At 36.6% G+C, this 23,408-nt stretch overlaps 2 protein-coding genes across 2 annotated transcripts; one reads left to right on the top strand and one right to left on the bottom strand.

Moving 5' to 3' along the window:
- On the top strand, positions 1-12,813 carry LOC142226116 (uncharacterized). Its single transcript, XM_075295995.1, has 5 exons — positions 1-233; positions 399-573; positions 635-890; positions 5,694-9,066; positions 11,495-12,813. The coding sequence occupies exons 1-5, from the start codon at positions 173-175 to the stop codon at positions 11,812-11,814; spliced, it is 4,185 nt and encodes a 1,394-aa protein (XP_075152110.1). The 5' UTR covers positions 1-172; the 3' UTR covers positions 11,815-12,813.
- Positions 12,814-14,411: 1,598 nt separating this feature from the next.
- On the bottom strand, positions 14,412-15,679 carry Der-1 (derlin 1). The gene is made up of 3 exons (XM_075295996.1): positions 15,021-15,679; positions 14,850-14,960; positions 14,412-14,786 (listed from the first exon to the last, which is right to left on the bottom strand). Exons 1-3 carry the CDS (start codon positions 15,521-15,523, stop codon positions 14,642-14,644), a joined length of 759 nt encoding a protein of 252 aa, XP_075152111.1. The 5' UTR covers positions 15,524-15,679; the 3' UTR covers positions 14,412-14,641.
- Between the last annotated feature and the right edge of the window lie 7,729 nt (positions 15,680-23,408).

Below are 23,408 nucleotides of genomic sequence, written 5' to 3' on the forward strand. Positions count from 1 at the left end.
TCTATAATATTAATGGCTGCCAATCTTGAACGAAGAAGCAGCAGTGGGATTTTTTCCTTTTTTCGAAAGATTTCGCTCCAATTTGCAAAATTCAACAATTAAAGAGAAATAAAATAAACAGATTAGTGAACAAAGTGCAAGTGTTCAAAGTAAAATATTGGACGCAGGCATAATGTGGCCACAGGCATTACAAATATCCAGGGACGAATGTCGAGGCATATTACGGAGACTTGGTAGGTTGTAGTTCGTGTGCTGTACATTGCTGAAAAAAGTGGTACTGTAGTGTATTTATGAAACGCCAGCCACGAATAAATCCGATGAATTTTGGTTATGGATGATGCTAAGGGCAATTGATTATTGATATTTGTTTACATTGAGGTTAATCTTTTCTTTTTTAGAGCTGGAATCTTATTCTCAAGTGATAAGTGTGTTTCGCGCTCAGGGAGGTCTGAGCGATGCAAAGGCTAAACTTTTAGAGGAATTGCGTGGTATATTTCACATATCTAACGAACGCCACCGTGCTGAAGCCCGACGTGTTGCTAATGATGAACAGTTGGCTACAATAGCGGAAGCGTAAGTTTAACATATATTGTAGCACATGCACACAGTTAATGGTATTTTTTGTGATTTTCAGAATCTCTGGACCCAACACTTGGCAAGAGTGGTCACGTGAAGGTAGACGTCCTTATCCTATGCTGCCACGTGTAGCTCCTCAAACAGCCTTAGCATTGATTGCAAACAACATAGCCGAGGAGGCAGCTAATGAAAACCTAAAGTTGCCACATCCCGCCGAAACTGCGGCCGCAATTAAAGAAGAACAACAAAATGCTGAAAAAGAAATGTCCACAGAATCCTTCGAACGCAACAATTACGTAGTGACTAGTGATCCGGTGAGTTCCCGAGATATAATCATCAATGTTAGAGTAGTATGGCTGCGGATGGGTTTATGATTTATAAATGGAGTTGTAGGATATTTAATGAATTTACATTCGAAAAATATTGAACGTTTAAGGGGGTTTTCAGGTCAAGGTCCAATAATATTAGATTTACTTACACGAACCTATCTTTTCGAGTAATTAGTTTAATTGTGCGTTTGGATCCATAAAGAGTTGGTCGAAGGCGTTTTGCAGACACATGAAGCGGTAGTATTCAAAGGTGGTAGTCACATCTTGGAGAATGTCTCTATGTTCAATATGGCATTTATTTCGATAGAATTGAAATGGTGCATAAGTAAATATATAAATACACAACGCTAATTGGAGTGTTACCTATTGCTATTGCCGATTTTACAGTCCTGAAGGCAGAAGTGCGGCCGATAATGGGAATGTGTAGAATGGCTCAGAAATAACGAGCGGACAATTTTTTTTACGAATAGCCAGAGGGCAACGAAAACATTAGTATTCTTTACGGATCAATCACAAACCGTTTGAAATCAAAGATCATGGATAAGAGGGTAAATTGGCTTGCTTAGTTTCATTTTCATTTTTTTTAATGAAAACTTTTGAGCAATAATTAAAGAATTGTGCCTGTTCCAAGCTATTTGCTGCTACTTATTATGACCAGGCAAACGGGTAAACGTCAATCAGAGACGTAGTTCGGTCAATGAAGGCTTTAATTTCACGTCTTTTCATACACAGAAAAAAATTTCATGAAAAATTTTCATTAAAGTCTTAATTGAGTTTTACAAAATATTCAATTAAAATTTTAATTAATTCCACAAATTTTTTAGTGTTGGAACATGCCAAAATAAGAGGAGCCGTTGGGTTAGGTTAGGTGGCAGCCCGGTGTATCAGGCTCACTTAGACTATTCAGTCCATTGTGGTACCACATTGGTGAACCACAGCCGTAAAATCAAATGAACTTAGAAAACACATAGCTCATAGAGGCTTCACGGGTCGCATTGAATGAATAGGGACGAGAGCAGTCCCACTAAACATTAATTCACTAATAGTTCGTCACTGAATCTCGTTGCTGCCATATTCAATGACTGCAAAAAGCGATGTTTTTGGCGACGAAAAAAGTCACGAATTATGTTGATCTCTGGCGATAACAAACGATATCAAAAAATATCGACAAACAGAATATCGATTAGTGTTGGCAAACAAAAAGTGACGGCGATGGCGATTTCATGAACAAACTAGTAAATCGTTCATGCAGAAGGCCGCTAAATGAATTAAAATGCATTAAAAAAAATGTCAAAAATGGAGTATAGGATGACGGCTGAAAAAAAATATAATATATACATGCTTAATTTGGTTCAATATATTTTTTAATAATAATACTATTATTCTTCATTTATTAGAATATAATATTTTAAATTATTATATTGTATATATTCATTTTCACATTTGATATGACAAATTTCCTAAAACATCTGAGCACATTATTATTATTTATTTATTCATTCACACACTACAAGATATACAAAGATCTTTTAAAGTTGTAATCCTTTATAGAAGACTGATCATTGCATGTTGTTGTTCTTACTCTCTGGGGGCTAATCACGGCATGCGATATCGAGAACTTTTGATCGAAATCTAAATTTTTCGGATCACGGGAATCGATATCGAGTTTTTTTGATCGACAATTTTTTCGATTGGTAAATTGCAATCGTAAAACATTTTTCACATGTTTTTTACATTCCCAGCAAAAACTCTCATTACCCGGTAATCTTGTAGGTAAGCCTATTTAAAAATTAATAACCACTTATTAATTGGCATCCCTTCGAATTACATTTACATACACATGTCCTAGAAGGAAAGTACTTCTCCCCAGGCATACTTTCGGCCATAAAATAAGTAGTGCATTTAAAGCATATAATCACCTAATATGTAATGACTTATTCGTAGATACACCAAAGCTTGCAAAATAGCCACTTATTGTCTCAGGCAACCAAATCTCGAAAATATTGATTTCTATCGCCGATTACAATGGATCAAAATATGGCGAGTGATGCTGTAATAGGAGAACTACTTGAATAGAAACGAATATTGTATAAATAAACAAAAAAATTAATAAATAATCTAAATAAGATGCAAATTAATTTCACACTTAAAATAGAAATAAATGTAGGTTGTTTAAGGGAGTTGGATTCGTGAATTACGTTATAATATATCCAATAGCCAATTCACATAAGGTTCAAAATCCACTAAAAGTGGATTTTAAGTCTCTTTTTTATAAGGTAAATGGCATTTGAAATTTAGTTTAAGCGCATTTTGGAAATGTAATGTAAATGAGGTATAAGAAAGCATTTATTTAAAACATAATATGATAATGTCATTAAACACAATTATTATGAAATGTTTGTGATAAAAATTTCTTAATGGAAAAATTTTCAGAATTACCGTTACATTACATATTCTTTTTGATTTTTTATGTAAGTGCTCGATTATGTGAATAATTATACCTAATGGTACCATCATTTATTCTATTTTATTAATTCGTTAACTACAACTGCATAAAATTTGAGAATAACAATTCGAAAATTACCGAAAAGTATTTATTTTCGTCATTACAAGTTAGTCATTATAACTCGCCGCAATGTAATGCAACGTGTAATGACAGCTTTACTCCTGGTAATGTCAATTGTAATGAGATGTGGTTACCTAATTTTTGCTGGGTTGTTTTCGTTTTTTACATTGTTTGTAAATATATTAGTTTTAGTTCGAATTGTTGCTAGTTTGTAGTAAATTTACATATAATGAACATATTATTAATATTTAGGACCAATGCAATTCCAATAAAAGTTAAACAAAAATTGGTCATAGTAGTGTTCGCAGCGAGCATTCTAGCTTGACAAAGAACCATATATAAAGCGCACATGCTAGATCGATATTCAAGAGATTGTGATCGACCAAATACCGTACCATTCCGTGACAACATAACGCTTCTGGACCACCTTGTAAGAATAGTGAATTATGAAGGCTCCCACTCGCAAAAAGTTTTAAGACGGCAGACAATTCTAAAGTGATAAAATTGACGTTGACATGCCACCAAAAATTATTTTCCATTTAAACGCCTACTTCGTCAGCCGAAATCGTCCATTGAGCCTACAAAAGGTGACTTTCTAACAGTGCACACCATTTCAAACCCATGTACTTACACCTTTTTCCTTATTTGTTCGGAAAAATGACGTTAAATGACCTAAATATTTTATTACCACATCTCTTAAATGTTGAAAAGGAGAAGTCTTCCAACATTCAAATATGTTATCCCTACGTAGCATAGTAGGCTCCGTAATAAATGAATACATTTCGTTTTGTAATGCTGTTTACTCTACTCAATTATATTAGATATGAAGTCATGTTTTTCCCATATGCGGGACTTTTTATTTTTATTATTTTCTTTTATTTTTGAATAAACGATAATGAAATAAATTATTAAAAAAGCTTCGGCTAATCGGCATTTTGACACCGAAGGGTGATTCGTGGGTGGCCGAAGCCGAAGCTGATACTTCGGTTATATTGTCCTTGTTCTTGGCCCAGCGCAAGTCACAGATTTATTGGATCAGATTTTGATACAGCTCCCATATATATGTGTAGGCCAATTTTAAATTTCTATGTAAATTGCGTTTTTCGTTGAAAGCTTATTTAAAAATTCAAAATAATATGTATTGTCAATACAAAATTTTGTGGTAGTCACATTTCATGCAAATAAAATATTACAATAATGCGAAATCCCTTATATCCAAGCTTGCCCTTAGAAACCGGTTTGAATCCAAACGATTTTCCAGCGCCTGTTCAATTCTACAGATACATAACATTATGCGGTTTGAAATTAATTATTTAATTTAATCTGATTTTCATTTCGAATGTGTGATATTTCAATTTATTGGGCAAATCAAAATTATTACGCCTTAATATGTTTCATTTATGAAGTGTTTAACCCTTAAATGCGCACTATATCTTTTAAGATACAAACAGAAAAAATTCTTACGTCTTAAATTTTTTTTTACCGAATTCTATGCAAAATCAAGTTTGTTTTATTTAATACATGATAAAGCTATTTATTAAAATATGTTTTTCCAGAAAATTTGTTGCACTTCTGAGTAATCTGCAGTCAAAATTAAAAATCAAATTTTGACCAAAAATTCAAAAACAAATTGGAGTTTAAGATACAACCACTATTTTTTCAAAAAAAAAAAAATAGTGAAAAAATGTGGTATGCGGATGTTCTTTATTTACCATTTGGATACAGCTGTTTCGTATCCCTATCAGTTTTTTATAGGACATACTAAACAAATTCCCAAAACTCCAAAATTGAGAAATTTTAATTTTTCATGTATGATTTCAATTGCAATCTAGAATAAGCACTTTAGCGCAGTTTTGCAATTTATATATGTTTTTTTATTTATTTATTTAATTAACTCATTTTACAACCAAGCCGAAATGGCCATATACGGTTACAGGGATACTCAAAATAAAGAATTACATTAAATTTACTTAAAAAAAATATATAAAAATAATTAGGACTACAATCAAGGACTGCAAAAACTTGACATTATTACACCTTATTACTAAGTATATATCTTACTACTATAAAAATTTATTTAAATATAAAAATTTAGGAATTGATTACTACTCTCAACCGACTTATTCAAATTCAAATACGGATAGAGAATGGGTTAACGTATATTCATTTATGTTTATTCTTTATCGATAGTATTAATTTTTTGCCTTATCCTTTCATTACAGTTCAAGGTACCAAAAATTCCAGCTGGTACCAAAAAAAATCTTAAGCGCAATAACAATGACCAAAATCAGAGCGGTGCCGCAGGTTCTGGCAAAAAACGGGCAACAATTGAAAGTTCTCCGCAGAGGAATCATCAGCTTGCAAATCGCCAACAGTACCCCCATATTACGGCAAACTCGCCCCAACCTTGTGGCTCTGTTTCCGCATACAGTGGACATGATAACAAGAAACAACAACAGCAGCAACAAAATGTTACCCAACAACAGAATAATCAACATTTACAAAAACAACGGTATTTCCACCATCAGCAACAACTGAGCAAACAAAAAATGGCAAAGAAGGCTGCAGCGGCTGCTGCTGCTGCCAATAACAATACCACATCTGCGACAAATAAGAGACAGGCAACGCCAGCTAAAAGCGGTAGACGTGCGAATCAAAAGCTTCTTATGGAACAGCAACAAAAGTCCCTGAAGCAATTGCAAATGCCCGAGCCACAGGGGCAATCACATACTCTGCCATTGGGTGGTAATACAGTACATATCGATCTAACATCACAACCAGTGACGAGTTTATCACAACAACAAAATGATTTACACTTCCTATCGTACTCTACGCAAAATGTACCACCCCAGCAAATTTTAATGGACGAACAATCCGCACTTGCTTCTGTAGCACATGGACAGTTGCATATATTGCCTTCCAATAGCAATCCACAACTACAACAGCCCCTGCCGGCATCCTTAATAACACCGTTGGCGGTCCCATCCGCTTCATCAACTCCTCCACAAATAGCAGCATCTAAACGTGATATTTCGAAGAATCTTAATAAACTCCAGCAAATGCAGCAGAACCAACATCTTCAACAGAATCAAATTTCCGTTCCCCACCATCCGGCGTCACCATCTTATCTATCCTCATCCGATATGCACACTAGCATAGGTTCAATACTTTCTTCTTCCTCCTCTTCTTCATCTGTTGTTAAGTCAACAGAAAAATCTCTGATCTCTACTACTCCAGTGCAAAAGTATATTGTCGAGGAACGTCAGCCCAATGTAAATACCACACCAGGCTCTATTGTAAATCTTCAAGGTCATACCCTTGGAACCAGTAATGCGCAATCTGGCCAAACCCCTCAAATAATGACATTGCCCCAGTTTTCCGCAGCAGCTACCAAGTTACGTGCAGTGAATACCACGTTAATAGCCCCTGTGGCTAAGATGTCACCCACCGCCAGCAAAAAGATCACTAATATATCATCACCGCTATCTCCCATCAATGCGGGCGCTTTACATGAGCTGGCCAATGTGGCCAGCACACAAAGTCAAGTTTTGCATATAGTTGAGACATCACAAGGCAATAGCAATCCGACGAATAGTGCTTCATTTGCCTCATCATTACACACACCACCGGCTGTTATTCAAATACAGAACAATACCCAAACAGCCAGTGGTGGCAACGTTTCAACAAGTGACATATCTTCGCCAGCTACATCTACACAGAGTAAAGTTTTGACAACAACTCTGGTACCTATAGTTCTGCCCGGTTCTTCTGGCAGTTTTCCTAACCCTGTTGGTAGTTCGCCAATAAACAATTCGCAGATCGTAATTGGATCATCAATTGGTGGAAATGGAAATGTTGGTGTAACATCAATAGCTCCCCTCTCTTCTTCTTCATCGACTGTAACAACAACAAGCGGTAGTACCACCATTATTAAAAATTTACCTCCAAATTTGGTATTGAACGCCAACACAAACACAATGACCCCAGTTACAGTTACGGGCACAATATTCTCCACGCTGGGCGCCGGAGCAACAGTGTTTCGTAAACCTCAGAATTTAATAAAAACTCCCCTTACGACGGTAACCTCCACTTCAAAATCGCAAACTTCCGTTTCCGGTGCGGCACATATAATCAGTAATGTAAAAGTTTCACCCAAGAACATAACTACTTCTGCTGCTACAGCATCGATATGTACACCAAGTACAATATTTAAAAATATTGTAGCTTCCACCTCTGCAATAATGAGAACGAATGTGAAAATTTGTCAATCGGCAAACGGAAAAGTTATGATTACACCAGCAGATGGTTCGAAATTAAAATTGAATACATCAACGTTGCCGCATAAGATACTTGCCGCCAATACAGCAACCTCCGGTACGTCATCTTCGGTTGGTGGTTCTGGAGGAGGCCAACGCATCGCAATACAAAAAGTACAAATTATACCAGCCCCAATGGGATCACCAGTCGGCACCGCGAATATGCATTCTACAGGAACTACCACGAACACCAAGCCCACTACTCTGACAGGAAAAAGCAATATGATTTTTATGCCTTCATCGGCTACTTCGAATGTTAGACCGGTCACACTCTCGAAAACCAGTAATAATATACTAATAAAATCGTCAACAAATGCCCAACTTCAGTCCAGCTCATCTGATAATAATACCGCTAAAGGAAACATCGTTGTTTTGGGACCATCATCATCCATACAGAGCCAGAATGCCCCTTTGAAAGTGACACTAGGTCAAAAGTATGATATGAGTAATTCGTTTATAAACGAAGATGCCCCTTTGGATATCTTAAATATGCCCATAGTTATGGATGCGGGAGTGGGTGGGTCACCCGCTGAGACAGTAACAGTATTACCGGGCAATATTATCGAAAGCAATAACTGTACCACCAACTCAGCCGACACTCCCATTATAGTTGAACAGAATCCACAAAGTTCATCTGCATCAGCACCACAAACTGTTATATTGGGTGCCACAGATTGGGAAATGGAATTGGACCAAGCTATTACCACAGCAGCAAACAATAACAGTGCATTACAGTACCAGAAATCCAGCAGCACCAACCGTAAAAAGAGAAACATATCAACTTCATCATCTAGCTCCTCTATATCGATGAGCTCTTCTCCAACCACTAGTGGTAACAAACAGAAACGTCTCAATACTGATTTAGTATCGATCGAATTGAAAACTAATCGACAGGCAACCAGTCAAGAACCGAATTCCAATAACATAATTGTGGTTGATAGTTTTGATGATGTAATAGTGGAGGAGCATGAAGATGATTTGCAATCCTCGAATATGGAACATATTTCTGTCGAATCGGAGACAACAAATAGACAAAGTGAAGACCAACCAAAAATATTAGATATGCAAATATATCAACAACATGATGGAGTTGATGGAAATAAATCTCATATTGCTATTGCTGGTAGCCAGCAATCGGAAAATATCATTCTAGAAGGTCAAGCCTCAGAAAACGCCCAACAGCAACTTGAATCGACAAACGTGGAACATCAGCCGCAAGAGCGACAACGGCGTCAACATGCGGAATGTGAAGATGATGCGGGATTTGATGAAACTATAGGTAAGTGTAATTATTCTTGGCAAATTCCATGATAATAATGTTTACCCGCCACCATGTGAAAATAAAAGCAATGTTGGAGACATTTCTGAATATATCAGTTTTCGAGTAGGAGACGATAATTTTCATTGCCCAAGACTTTTGCTAAAAATTTTAATTACAATATTTAAAAAAATTATATGCTTTTAAATTACGGAGGTTATGCCTACTTATGAAAAACGAAAGAATGGGAATTAGTAGTGCAGAATTTTAATTAATCTCCCTTATTCCTCGAGTAGAAAGTAAGCTACGAAAATATTAAGAAATTTCTACCAAATTTTGTTAGATTTCAAAATAAAAAATCTCATTTTTAAGTGTTTGATCAAATTTTGTTGGTTGGTATTGAAAAAAAATTTGATTTCTTTCAAGCATTATTTTATTATATCATGTGATTCGAAAATTTTAGAAACGACAACTTAAATATTAGATTTATATAAAAGGGTGCATAAATATTCATTAGTATGCACATGTGTCAAATTTTTAAAACTTTGACCATTACTACTTCTACAAAAAGGGAAATTTTACCATAAACTATGATTGTCTGTTAAATAGTTGTCAAGATTACCTTATATTGAAAATTAAGAATTTTGAAGATATTTATGTACTTCATATTTCGATCATTTAGAATCATCTTCATGAAGCGTTTTTGATATCTTAACTACTACAAGGGGATTATCCCACCTTAGTAATGCTGGTGACATTTCTGAGGGTTTCAAAACGCCGTTCGGACTCGGCTATAAAAAGGAGGTCCCTTGTCATTGAGCTTAACATGGAATCGGGCAGCACTCAGTGATAAGAGGGAAGTTCACCAATGTGGTATCACAATGGACTGAATAGTCTAAGTGAGCCTGATACTTCGGGCTGCCATCTAACCTAACCTAACCTAAGCTACAAGGGGAATAATCAAAATCATCCTTATTGTGCTGAAGTTCTTGAAAAATATTTGATATTGGTGGGAAATAGTTGGAAAATTCTATGAAAAAAGCCAAGAATTCTACTAATGTACTATACGGTATAGAGTCTACGATCTTTTTGCAGAATTCTACTAGCTTTGGCAATTGTGCCACGTCGTGGCGTTTCATCTGTCGCCACTAATTTGAACTCTTTTTGTCGATATATTCTGTTATCGGCGAAGATTGTTGGTAACCTTTTTCATCAATATCTTTGCATTTTGTTGCCTTGGCCGTTTGGCAGCGACGTTTTTAGCGATCAATTGTTGAAGAAGTGTTTAAGACTTCATTGAACGAAAAATTAAAACCTGGAAACTAGAAAGAGTTAAAGTTACTACATTACATTAGCAATCAGCATTCTCACGTTAAATTTTTGTAATTCATGTTTCTGCGAACAACAATTCGTAATTATTTTTTTTTTTTTTTTTGAAATGATTGTTAGAAATTAATAATGACCGACTGATCTTTAGTTGTTAACACAAGCTTTATTGAAAAAAGTGAGCGCGAAATAAAAGAGCGACGTAAAAGAGACGAGCGATGAGAGAGCAAATATGACATTTATCCATAGACCTTACAATACATAGATGATCCACTATTCTCTTTAAGAAAAATGTGTCAGTTCCAAAAATTAACTTTCTGACATTTCGTTTTGATTTTTTCGTAAAGAGTCAGTCCCAAACATTAATTTGCTTTTTTGTTGTTCGTAAAGAGCAATACTGCTCAAAATTAAAATTCGTATTTTCGCGGTTTTGGTCACAATGTTTTGTTCAAATATGAACTTTTAATATATTAGTTTATTTATAAATCTTCTGGTGCATTATTATTTTTCTCGTTTATTCTTAATCTTCGGAACTGCCAAACATAGTTTGACACCCGTGGCTCATCTATGTATTATAAGGTATATGCATTTATCTATTAGTGTACATTATTCTATAAACTGCTGTCTATGATGATAAAGAAATTTGAAGGACCAAAAATAAAAAATATTTTGCTTAAATTGTGTTACAAAAACCCTATAATACATTTTCGATGTTATTAGCTACGCTAAAAATATATTTGTTATTAACTACGATGTTATTTTCGATGTTATTAACTACGCTAAAAATATATTTGGAGAAAACGAACGCAAAAAAACAGCAGACAAAGATTGTTAATTACCAAACATTTATTGCTTTTTCGTTCCCAGCGGTTTTAGCAGATTTTTCTGCTTTGTGTACAAAGAAATTTCTTTCTGTGCCCAGGCACCACGAATATTCAATTACTCAACTAGTCTAACCAGATATAACCTAACCCGCCATAACATATAAGTAAGTCGATTCTATTAGACCATAGACATTTTGTATTGTGATCTAGAACAGCATGGTGGAGGAAGAAGGGTATATGAGCTTCGGCCAGCCCGAAATTAGGAATCTCATATTGATAAATATCATTTTCTTTTATAGTTTCAGAAATCGATGAGAATACTGCTATCGAATACATTGAGGAAGATGGCGTCGTTGTTTCCACCTCCACATCGACTTTGACAACAACAAGCACAACGGTAACAGTTGCTGGTAAAGATATGTCACCAAGCGAATCCACCATTTTAACGAAAGCTCTTATCGGTGGCACCAATGTCGCATCGAATACATCTTCAAATAGCAATAATTTGGATATCGAATCAGCATCAACAACAAAATCGTCATCCACCAAGGAGGGGAAAACAGCAATTTCAGCTACCCAGCAAAAACAAGAAACAAATGCCAACAACAGTGGTACATAGGTTGAACCTTCAAACAATTGTCTTGCTATAACATTTCTCTAAGATACGTTAATTGTAATTTAAGAATTGTTTTGTTTTCTCTTCCCTTCTTTTTCTCACCAAAAATAAAAGCAAAGAGAAGGGAACTGCTTCATTAAATAATGTATAACATTTTACATTAACATTTGTTACAAAAAAAACATTTTTTCACAATGAAATGATAAGTAACATGAAATAACGCACATACATACATATATAGAAATATTTCTTTTTTGTTTATAAATATTATGTATATTTATCATCATCCACCACATTGTTGAATCTGCACCCCTCCCCGCCACCTCCCATCGACCATCGCTATAAAGTCATATGTTGAACGTTTTCGGTTAGCTTTTATTTTTAGTGTAGTTATTTTTAATGAAATTTTTAACTTTGCAAAAGTTTGTAAATATTTTTTAATAGATTTTTAAATAGAAGATAGTAGGTTGAGTTGTAATTTGGTTTCCCATCTTATTCCCTCGATTATTATTACAATATATTATACTAATTTTAATTTTTATTCATGGTCTGCTGCTCTTATGTGATAAGTGGCGGCAGTGACCGTATGGATGAATAGTCTATAAATATGTATTTTACCAATAAAGAATTTCCCTTTATTTGCCCTAGAGGAAATAATCAAATAAGAAATATTTGTAAAAACAAAATGCGAGATTATAGGTTAGATCAATAAAAGATAGTTTTCCTTGATGTAAGTATGTATAAAACAAAAAAAAAAGCCCAAAATTAACAAACATAATGGTTTGTAAGGATATTTTCATTAATAACGTAGTAGTAAAATCTTTAGCATAGGACACTGTTGGTTGGCATTATCATCTCTTATAACATATATACATACTATATATACACACACGCATAAAACCACATAATATAAATTAAATTTATATAAACAATTTATTGAAGTTTTGTTTTCTTGATTTTTTCAATAAATAATAAAAAACAACATCTTTGAAGTTCAACAAATGACAATTTTTATTTAATAAAATACTTTCAGCATGTTTTTAACCAAGGTATATTTAGTAATGTTCTTTCATGCTATCCGGTGATTACAATTTTTTCATTTCAGCAGAACTTTGATTGTTTATATATTATTAATGGCATAGGCACCAGAGAACTTTAACCGGTGGCTTTTTTCGTATTGCAATCTTACCCACAAAATGTCGGTGGCAGTGGGTAAGACACCACTTACCATGCGATCTTTTACATTGATACAAATGCGAGAATAAAAACACCATTAGTATATCGCGACCTTAGAATGACAAGGTTCTAACTGTACACTAAATCCCTATTCACTTAGATCCTTGTCATTCTAAGGTCGCGATATAACAATGTTCGTATGCAGTGTCTTGCAATCTTAAACCAATCGACATCGTAACAACGCTCGGTAAACAAAAAACGAGTGAGGCACTTAAGTGTGATTGCACTCAAAAACAACAGTTAGTTGCTTTACTACGGTGTTTTCGAGAGACCAACACTCATACTAACAAACACTGACAGTCGTCGGTTGCATGGGATATTGGTGGTTGAATTTTTTTTTACCAATTGGTGTTTTAAGATTGCAAATATTGGTGTTTACTAAATACACTGGTTGGTTGCGGTAGATCGCAGCCGTTCTCTGATAGGCGTGTCTAAAGGGTGGTGTTGTGTGACCGTGAGTCACGAAAATAACGAGTAACGAATTTCTGAAAAATCATCTCACGAAAATAAACTCGTAACGAACTTAATAACGCTTACGAATTGAATTCGCTTACAATATTTCTCACTCGCGAGAGTAAAATACTACTCGCGTGCGATTTTTCATGAGTCACAAAATGGTCGAGATTGTGAATCTTTAAAAGCTTTTGTGCGTGATTATAGATTTCGTTTTCGTGAGTGTGTGTGAATCCTACCAAAAATTTCGTGCGTGAGTGTGTGTAACACCTCTAATATGAAGTTCTCTACAAAGAGCATGACAAAGAGAACTTTATTGTCAAATATTAGGTTTATATGTTTTAAATTTAAGAACACATCGGCAACGAAAATTTTGCGAGTCCGAATATTGGAATATGGGACATAGCGAGAGCCTTTATGGATTTTTGTTGAGTTTCGCAACTATTTCTATAATAGAGGCTCTGCTAAGTAAACTTTTGATTTCGCCTATTTCCCAGTACTTTCCATTAATAGAATGAAAGTAACACCGAATGCAAATTCTTCTCCACTCCTAGTTTGGCCCTTATTAGCGTTTTGCATGACAAAATGCATATGACATTCATATTAGTTTTCTAATATGATTTGGATTTTTACCGATTCATAAAATATACAATATCGCAGGACATCTGTATAACTCATACAACGAATTTTGGTGTATGATGCAGCTTCGGTGGATATTGATGTATTGGAGAAATCGCATAACTCTGCCACATTTTTTGCTATCTTTGGATAAATTTAGCTTGACCTTTAGTCGCGGCTTAGCTATACATTTATGAAATAAAATCTGTATTCTAATGGAAAACTGTACTTTATAACAATAATGAGAAATGAATCATTTTACATTACATTTTTTTATAATTAATTTAACTATGTTATTTTTTATTCCGTTCACTTTATTCACCTTTGCCTTCTTTTGTTATTTCTTACAAATGGATGTTTTTGTATGGATTTTCAGGAATATGTTAGTTTATCGAAAACTACGTAATTTCGAGATAGCGACAGATTGTAAGAAAATAAAAAGTTGTAGTATATATTACAAAATTCAGTACAATTAATAGAAAAATATGAGTAGTATGATTAGTAGAGGGGGAACTGGTGGTATTTAACGACCCAATGTATTGCCTCGACCCCATGCATTAGGAAAACCACCGCCAGCACCTCCAGCGGCTGGCCTTTGGTCAGCCCTACTTGCTGGTGGTACCCCAAAGTAGCTAATGCCTCCGCTTGTATCCGGAACATATTGTTTGCTACGGAAAAATAGACACAGAAATTATAATTATTGGAATATAGATGAAAGCAAAAATACATACAGTATGTTCGGAGTTTCAAGGAAAGCATTGCCTCCCAATTCTTGGGGGTATTGAAATTTGAGAAAGTAATAGAAGTGACCTATAAAAATACCAATTAAGGAAGCAATGGAACTGGAAAGAAATCAGGAGCAATGTAGCATTAAGGATTTTGGAAATATATATCATATCTACCCTTGGAATATGAGCTCCATGCCAGCCAGCACCCAGGGCAGGTATATAGCCTTAAATCGACTGCCAAACCAGAAGTTAACAATCACTTCTTTGTTCAGCTGACACCAGATATACGTGACGGCAACAACTAACAAATCCATTAAGAATGCTACATTAAAAACTAACCCTCCCAGCACCGCAACTGCAGCCACGATCAATTGCAAGTACAGGTAGTCGGCAGGACTCCGTCCAAATTGATCCTTCTCCAATCTGGCACTGTATTGAGTTATGAAGTAGCAATTGATAAGAAAATGAAATCCTGTTGATGGTGTTAGGGGATAAACGAAGAGACTAGTGGCACATCGCCATAAATGCAATCTGCCTAAAACTAAATCTCGAGAAAGATACATGTGTTCAAATGGCAGAATTCCAAATCGCATCAGCAAACTCATTGATATCGTTCCCGCCAGCCAATATCTTGTGAATCTGGGTAGCTGCTTAAACCACTGTCCTGCATCAGCCATGATGAATGTTCTCGGCTAAAAGAAGCTTTACTACAAAGTTTGATAATAACTCCTAATAAATAATGAACTTGTGTTAAACAAAAATGATATATTTTTTACACCAATTGTGTTTTATTCGTCTACTTGATGATTTGACAGTTCCTAATGAAAACATTACGTGGTGTTAGTATTAGACTACAAAGTTGCTATCAATTTTTAACTGCTTCTTTTTCTGTCAGCTGTACAAGTAGATAAGTTCATGAATTACTGCTTTATCGATATTGTAGTAACGGTGGTAGCATTTGTATGAGATATCAAGAAGATCTTTGCACTGGTGTTCTACACCAGAGAACGGCAAACGGTGGCTTTTTTCGTATTGCAATCTTACCCACAACATGTTGGTGGCAGTGAGTAAGACATCAATTACCATGCGATCTTTTACATTGATACAAATGGCAGAATAGGGATGCCAGATTTTAAAGAGGCAAAAAGAGCACATTCAGCTTATAAAAAGAGCACATACGAAAGGAATAGAGCACACTTTTTCAAATAAAAGAAAATCATTTAATTTAATTGAAATATAATTCATTTAAACAAAGCAAAAAGGTACATACCATAAACATAAAATAAGTCACTTTCAACTCATGCTAATTTTCTTACAATACTTTGTAAGTCATTTTTTGGTGTTTTTGTGAAAAACGTTATTGAAGAAGTTTGTTTACATTTAGAACAGAGTACAAAGTGAAGAAGCAACATCGGCATGCTCTTCTACGACTCTGATATATAAAGTAACACACTATTTAATTAGAAAATAACGGCTAGGAAAATCTCTTAGTGCGACATTTACATATTTTCAGTTTACTTTTACCATTTGATTCATATTTGTTGTGATGCAGAAAAAAGAGCACTTTCGCGTGCTCTTTTGGCCTGTCTTGTTTTAAGAGCACATTTTGTAAAAAAGAGCACATGTGCTCTTTAAAAGAGCACGTCTGGCATCCCTATGCCAGAATAAAAACACCAATAGTATATAACAATGTTCGTATGCAATGTCTTGCAATCTTAAACCAATCGACATCGTAACAACGCTCGGTAAACAAAAAGCGAGTGAGGCACTTAAGTGTGATTGCACTCAAAAACCACAGTTGCCAGCAGTTGGCATCAGTGTTACCGTTGAAAATGTTGAAAAAGTCGCAAAAATTAGTCCACATCGGTCCATAATTATATATAGCCCCCATATAAACTGATCCCCGGATTTGGCTTGCGGAGCCTCTAAGAGAAGCAAATTTCATCCGATCCGGTTGAAATTTGGTACATGGCGTAAGTATATGGTCTCGGAGCCTCCTGGGATACCAAAATTCATCTGATTCAGTTGAAATTTGGTACGTGGTGTTAATATATGGTCTCAAACACCATGCAAAAATTGGTCGAAATAGGTCCATAATTATATATAGCCCCATATAAACCGATCCCCAGATTTGACCTCCGGATCCCCTTGGAGGAGCAAAATTCATCCGATTCGGTTGAAATTTGGTACGTGATGTTAGTATATGGTATCCAACAACCAGGCAGGAATTGGTTCATCCCTGCCAGCATTTCAATGTTCCATTTCATCCTCATCGCTACCACAGACTCGTAAGTGACACTGCAACAATCGCCAACTGTGATAGTATTTTGCCATCACTATTCGCATGAAAGTATTTTGCCATCACTATTGTTACAAGAGCCATTTTATATTTTGTGAAACACCAAGCGCAACTGGCTTATTATAATTTATTTTAATGAAAACGAAAATAAAGTGCTGAAAACATAGTTATTACGCTTAAAATTGTGAAAAGTAAATTGGTAAACAATTTTTGACTTTCCAAATGGAATAAAGTGATAGTTTTTCAAATATTTTTCCAGACACGCTGCCTCCATTGGGAATAAAAGTACTGGCTGATAGACGCTACAACATTTAACTTGTAACTCAACATCAATCTCTTATTAATGCATAAAAATGTGTTAAATATGATGTGATAGTCGTATAAATGTTATATTTATGAGAATTTATAAATGTTTAATAAAATTAATAAACATCTAAACAATCGTGTTTTACTTGACCACAATGATTCTTTTACAACTATCTTAAAATGCATTTTGTCTGATTGTTTGAAGGGGCTCTTATTGGCGTCCTTCTAAATGTATCCGGAAGGACTCCTAATAATTGCACTCATGCGATACTTTTTTGTAGTAACTTGGCGTGGTACAACTTCTCAATAGTGACGGCGCTTTTCCAAGGAGTTTTGGATAACGTATACGACTGTTTTCGACATAGTGGGGATTCTCAGAAGCGCCCCCAAATTCAAAAAATGTTGGCAGGGATATCAGTCCATAATTATATATAGCCCCCATATAAAACGATCCCCAGATTTGACCTACGGTGCCTTTTGGAGAATCAAAATTCATCCGATCTGGTTGAAATTTGGCACGTGGTGGTAGTATATGATATTTAACAACCATGCCAAAAGTGGTCCATATCAGTCCATAATTATATATAGGCCACATATAAACCGATCCCGACATTTGGTTTTGGACCCTCTTGGAAGAGCAAATTTCATCCGAGTCAGCTGAAATTTGGTACATTGTGCTAGTATATGGCCGTTAAAAACCATGCCTAATTAGGTCCATATCGGTATATAGTTATATATAGCCCTCAGATAAATAGGTCCCCAATCACACAAAAATTGGTCCATATTAAGTTCATAATTGTATATAACCCCCATATTTCAATTCTAGCTCTCTACGTATCGTGCAAAAGTCCATATCGATTCGTAATTATTTGAAGACTTACCTAAACATATCTTTTTTGTCTAAAGGTGAGTACTATGTTCGAGTTTTTCACCAAAACACTAAATTAAAAGTGCAAAAATATATATGAAGACGATAACATTTTTATCAAGTCTCTTCAAATTATGGATGGAAAACCAATGTATTGGTTACGAACCATTTAATATTTCAAAATTAATTGATTAAAAAAAGTAACCGTGAAAATAAGCTGGTTTTCAGCTTGAAAACTGAACATAGTACTCAGCTTTAGCCGCTAAAATCGCTAAAGTGAAAACTAAATCAGTAAGAAAAATGCATGAAATTATACGTATTTGTTGCAAATTTTATTATAACTTGATGGGGAAAAGCCCAAAGCAAATTTTCACAAAGTTTGTGTTCCTTAAAATGGATTATTAAAGAAAAGTAATCGTGAAAAATTACGGTTTTAGCGGCTAATCTCGAACTTAGGTTAGGTTAGGTTAAAGTGGCAGCCCGATTAAGATTCAGACTCACTTAGACTATTCAGTCCATTGTGATACCACATTAATTAAAAGTACCTATTACATATGGGCACTTCTAGTTTTAACCGCTGAACCTTCTCGATTATTTTTCTTCGCTGAACCAACCAGATTGTTCCAAAAACATTAGCAGACTGCTTAAGTTAACGTTTTCCAGGTCCGCCAGTAATCTGAAGGTATATGCTCCTAAAAGTTGCTTGCGCTTTACACAAAATGCAGGACACTCACACAAGAGGTGTTTAATTGATTCCTTTTCCTCCGCATCATGACAGCTCATACAATAGTCATTATACTTCGCGCCAATAGTTTTTGCAAAATCGCCTATCAGGCAGCGACCCGTTATAGCAGATATCAGGAGTGATATCTGACGTCTCGAGAACATTAGCATATCTAGTGTGCGGTTTAAGTTGAAATGGGGCCATATTTGCTTGGTGTCGTTACAACCCTTGCAATTCTCCCATCGAACATTTGCCATCATAACAGCCTTCTCAAGCAGTATGAGCTTGCAGGTAGCTAGGGGCATACCAACAAATTCTAGTTCCAACTCATCCGCTTCGCAGTTCCCCGGTATGTTCCTATGGCCAGGCACCCATATTAGGTGAATATTGTACTGCTCAGCCATCTCATTGAGAGATTTGCGGCAGTTGATGGCCGTTTTCGAATTGAGGGACACAGAGTCCAAGGATTTTATATAGGTTGACTGTCTGAGTATATATTAATGCCACATTTGGAACATTACTTCTCAGCCAATTCGCCACCTCTCTTATTGCTAATATTTCAGCCTGAAAAACACTACAGTGATTAGGTAATCTTTTCGCTATTCGAAGTTCCAAATCATTAGAATATACTCCGAACCCCACTAGTCCATCCAATTTGGAGCCATCAGTGTAGAAATCTATATATTCTTTATTCCCCGGGGTCTGTGTGCACCACGCCTCACTGTTGGGGATTAGAGTCTCAAACTTTTTGTCGAAAAGTGGACTCGACAAAGTGTAATCCACTACGTTAGGCACATCTGGCATTATTTTGAGAACCGAACTGTGACCGTAACCTTTTTCCGACCACAGCGATAGCTCGCGCAACCGCACAGCCGTTGTTGCAGCTGACTTTTTGGCCAAAATGTCTAAAGGCAATAGATGCAGCATGACATTAAGGGAATTTGTTTCTGTCTTGCTGAATGCGTCTGAAATACACAAACACGCCATACGCTAAACTTTATCTAAACAAGTCGGCTGGTGAAGTGCCGGCCACCAGACTACAACACCATATAGCATTATAGGTCTAACTACTGCGTGTATAGCCAATGCACAATTTTTGGTTTTAGTCCCCACTTTTTTCCTATTGCCTTTTTGCACGAGTAAAAAGCTACAGTTGCTTTTCTCGCCCTTTCTTCAATATTAAGCTTAAAGTTCAGCTTCCTGTCCAAAATAACGCCAAGGTATTTTGCACACTCACCAAAGGGAATTTCAATACCCCCTAAGGAAATAGGCCTAACCGTGGGAGTTTTGCGATCTTTGCAGTACATGACTAATTCTGTCTTTGCAGGATTTACCCCAAGACCATCGTCTTTCACCCATTTCTCAGTCATCCGGAGGGCCCTCTGAATAATATCTCTGATTGTGGATGGGAATTTTCCCCTGACTGCCAGAGCCACATCATCTGCGTATGCCACCACTTTTATCCTTTCTTTTTCTAGAGTAACCAGAAGGTTATTTATAGCAACATTCCAAAGAAGAGGTGATAGAACTCCTCCTTGGGGAGTGCCTCTGTTCACATACCTTTGTATGTTTGCTTGTCCTAGTGTGGCTGAAATACGTCTCTTCATTAGCAGTTCGTCTAACAGCCTGAGTATACATGGATCAACATTCAGAGTTGTCAGTCCATTTAATATCGAGCTCGGATAGAAATTATTGAACGCCCCTTCGATGTCTAGAAACGCCACGATTGTGACAAATAGTGAGCTTTCAATAAAGCTGACTAGTTCATGTAGTGCGGTCTCAGTAGACCTGCCATTCGAGTATGCATGCTGTCGTTTCGAGAACAAACTTGAATCGATGCTAGTTCTAAGATAAATATCTATCATCCTCTCCAGAGTCTTAAGTAGGAATGAGGATAAGCTGATTGGTCGGAAATCCTTCGCCCTCGAGTGAGAGGCTTTTCCCGCTTTAGGTATGAAAACGACTTTTGTTCCCTCCACTTTCCTGGGATATATGATAAGTTGATACATCCTTTATATATCGCCGACAACCAGGGGATAATTTGGTCAGTTACTGCTTGTAACTTCGCCGGAGTAATTCCATCAGGTCCGGGGGATTTGAATGGTCCAAAGCTATTTAGCGCCCATCTTATTCTAGTTTCCGATACAATTTCCTCGATAGGAAATGACCGCTGAGCAACTGTGGCTCCGCCAGTACATGGTTCAACCGTCTGATTTCCAGGAAAATGTGTGTCCAATAGTACCTCCAGCGTCTCCCCACTGGACGTTGTCCAATTGCCCTCCGATGTTTTAATGAAACCTGGAGCGGAGTTGGTGGATGCTAGAACCTTCCGTAGTCTGGAAGCCTCGGACGTATTCTCAATACTGCTGCAGTAATCATTCCAAGAGTTATGCTGAGCCTTTCTCAGTTCTCGCTTGGATCCTCTCAGATTCTTCTTGTAAGCGTCCCCGTCCTCAGGGGCTCTGGTGGACTTTGCCTTGTTAAAGAGCTTCCTGCAGGATTTCCTCATATTACTTAATTCCGTAGACCACCATGGTGGTCGATCTTGTCTCTGTTATTTCCGGTATCATCATATTGAACTATTCCCTATACCTATTCCAGTCAGCTTTCCTAACATTTGGCGGAAATATGGTCTTGGTGATATGAACATCAAATTTGAAAGTGATTTAGCGATGATTTGAGAAGCTGTGTTCACTTAAAACCTGCCACTCAGATATCATTTCCTTCAGTTCTTGCGAGGCTAAGGTGATGTACAAAACCTCTTGCCTGTTTTTAGTGACAAAGGTTGGGGCATCTCCCTTGTTGCAAACTACCAGATTAGTACGCAAAATAAACTCTATTAGCGACTCTCCCCTTGCATTAGTATCACTACTTCCCCAAATACTATGATGTGCATTCGCATCGCATCCCATAATGAGTTTCGTCTTTGTTTTCCGTGACTCCTCCACTAAGGTCTTAACGGCATATGGAGGCATCTCCCTGTCATGTCCCATGTAGACCGAAGATACCCAATATTTGCATTTGGCTATTTCTAAACTGGCAACGACAGTGTCTGTATTGCACATTGAAGGAAGCAGAAACAAGTTGAGCTCGTTTTTAGCAATTATACAGGCTCGATTTACATCATTACCACTATACTGCAATAGTTTGAACCCCGGAGTACTTAATTCACATATTTTGTTTTTATAAACATATGGTTCTTGAATAAGAACTATATCTATGTCCCCTTTCATCAGGAGAACTTTTAAGGCAGCACATGCAGCCTTACAATGATGAAGATTTATCTGGAGGATCCGTAGGACCATCGAGATTTTCAACAACCGTCACATCAGCCGCTTCAATCGAGTCATCAAGAATGTCCTCTTCAGAGATCTCGGTGACTCTCGCAATAACCATAGGTTCAACTTTGGTGAGTTCTGAGGCAATAGAAACCTCCTCTCGCATACGGTGTCTATCCATGTCTTCAACTTTGGTATCTCCCTCGACTTCGCAAGAGGATCCGCTTACTTCTGATTCAGGCAGAGGCTTGTCCATTTCTGAATCCTTTAGCTGATCGTTTTTATATACCTTCATTTGGATATAATGAAAGCCATAACATACACGGCCCTTGGACTTTGCTAGATGTGGCAAAGACTGAGTGTTCAATATAAACACTGCATGCCGTCGTGGTACATCCACTTCATCCAAACGGCCAACCTTCCAATCAGCTGTTGGAACTCTAGAGCAGCTCCTTCCCAAACTTCACCAATTAGTATCAGAGCAGCTTTAAAACATTCTATAGACCTCTGGTCCACAAATGCGACTAGCTTAAAACGTCCTTGATACCAACCAGCCTCTTGGTGTCGAGGATCTGGACCGGGAAACTTTTCCAGCACCTGTGAGTAGACGACAGACAGAGCATTCTCAATTTCCCCCCATTTTTGCTTTGGAACCATACCGTCCAATGCTCCTTTATTAATGATAGCCATCACAAGGCTGTCTTTAGCAACTGAGGCAAACGATCTTTGATCCCTTTTGGAGGATGGCAGCTCATCCGGTGATCGTTCCCTTTTTCCAGCCTCAAGAATTCCTTGAGCCCATTTTAAGGAATCGTTTTGTTTAGCCGACAGCGTGCTTGGGTCGACTGATCCTAACTTCTTTATGATAAACAAAGCATTTCTGCGTTCCTTGAATCTCTTTCGTGAGGGATTACCTCCTTTTGATGTCGTTACCTTAGAAAAAGTACGACTTGTCAAAGTGTCACCACCTGTCGACCCGTCTACAGGTCGACTAATTGGGCCTAACTCTTGGTCATTGCCCAAATTTATAACTCTAGTCGATACCCGTCCACTGGGCCCTGAAGTTAGCAACCCAGTGGTGGCTTAA

The sequence above is a fragment of the Haematobia irritans genome, chromosome 2 (assembly GCF_050003625.1).
Source record: "Haematobia irritans isolate KBUSLIRL chromosome 2, ASM5000362v1, whole genome shotgun sequence".
Classification (NCBI taxonomy): domain Eukaryota; kingdom Metazoa; phylum Arthropoda; class Insecta; order Diptera; family Muscidae; genus Haematobia; species Haematobia irritans.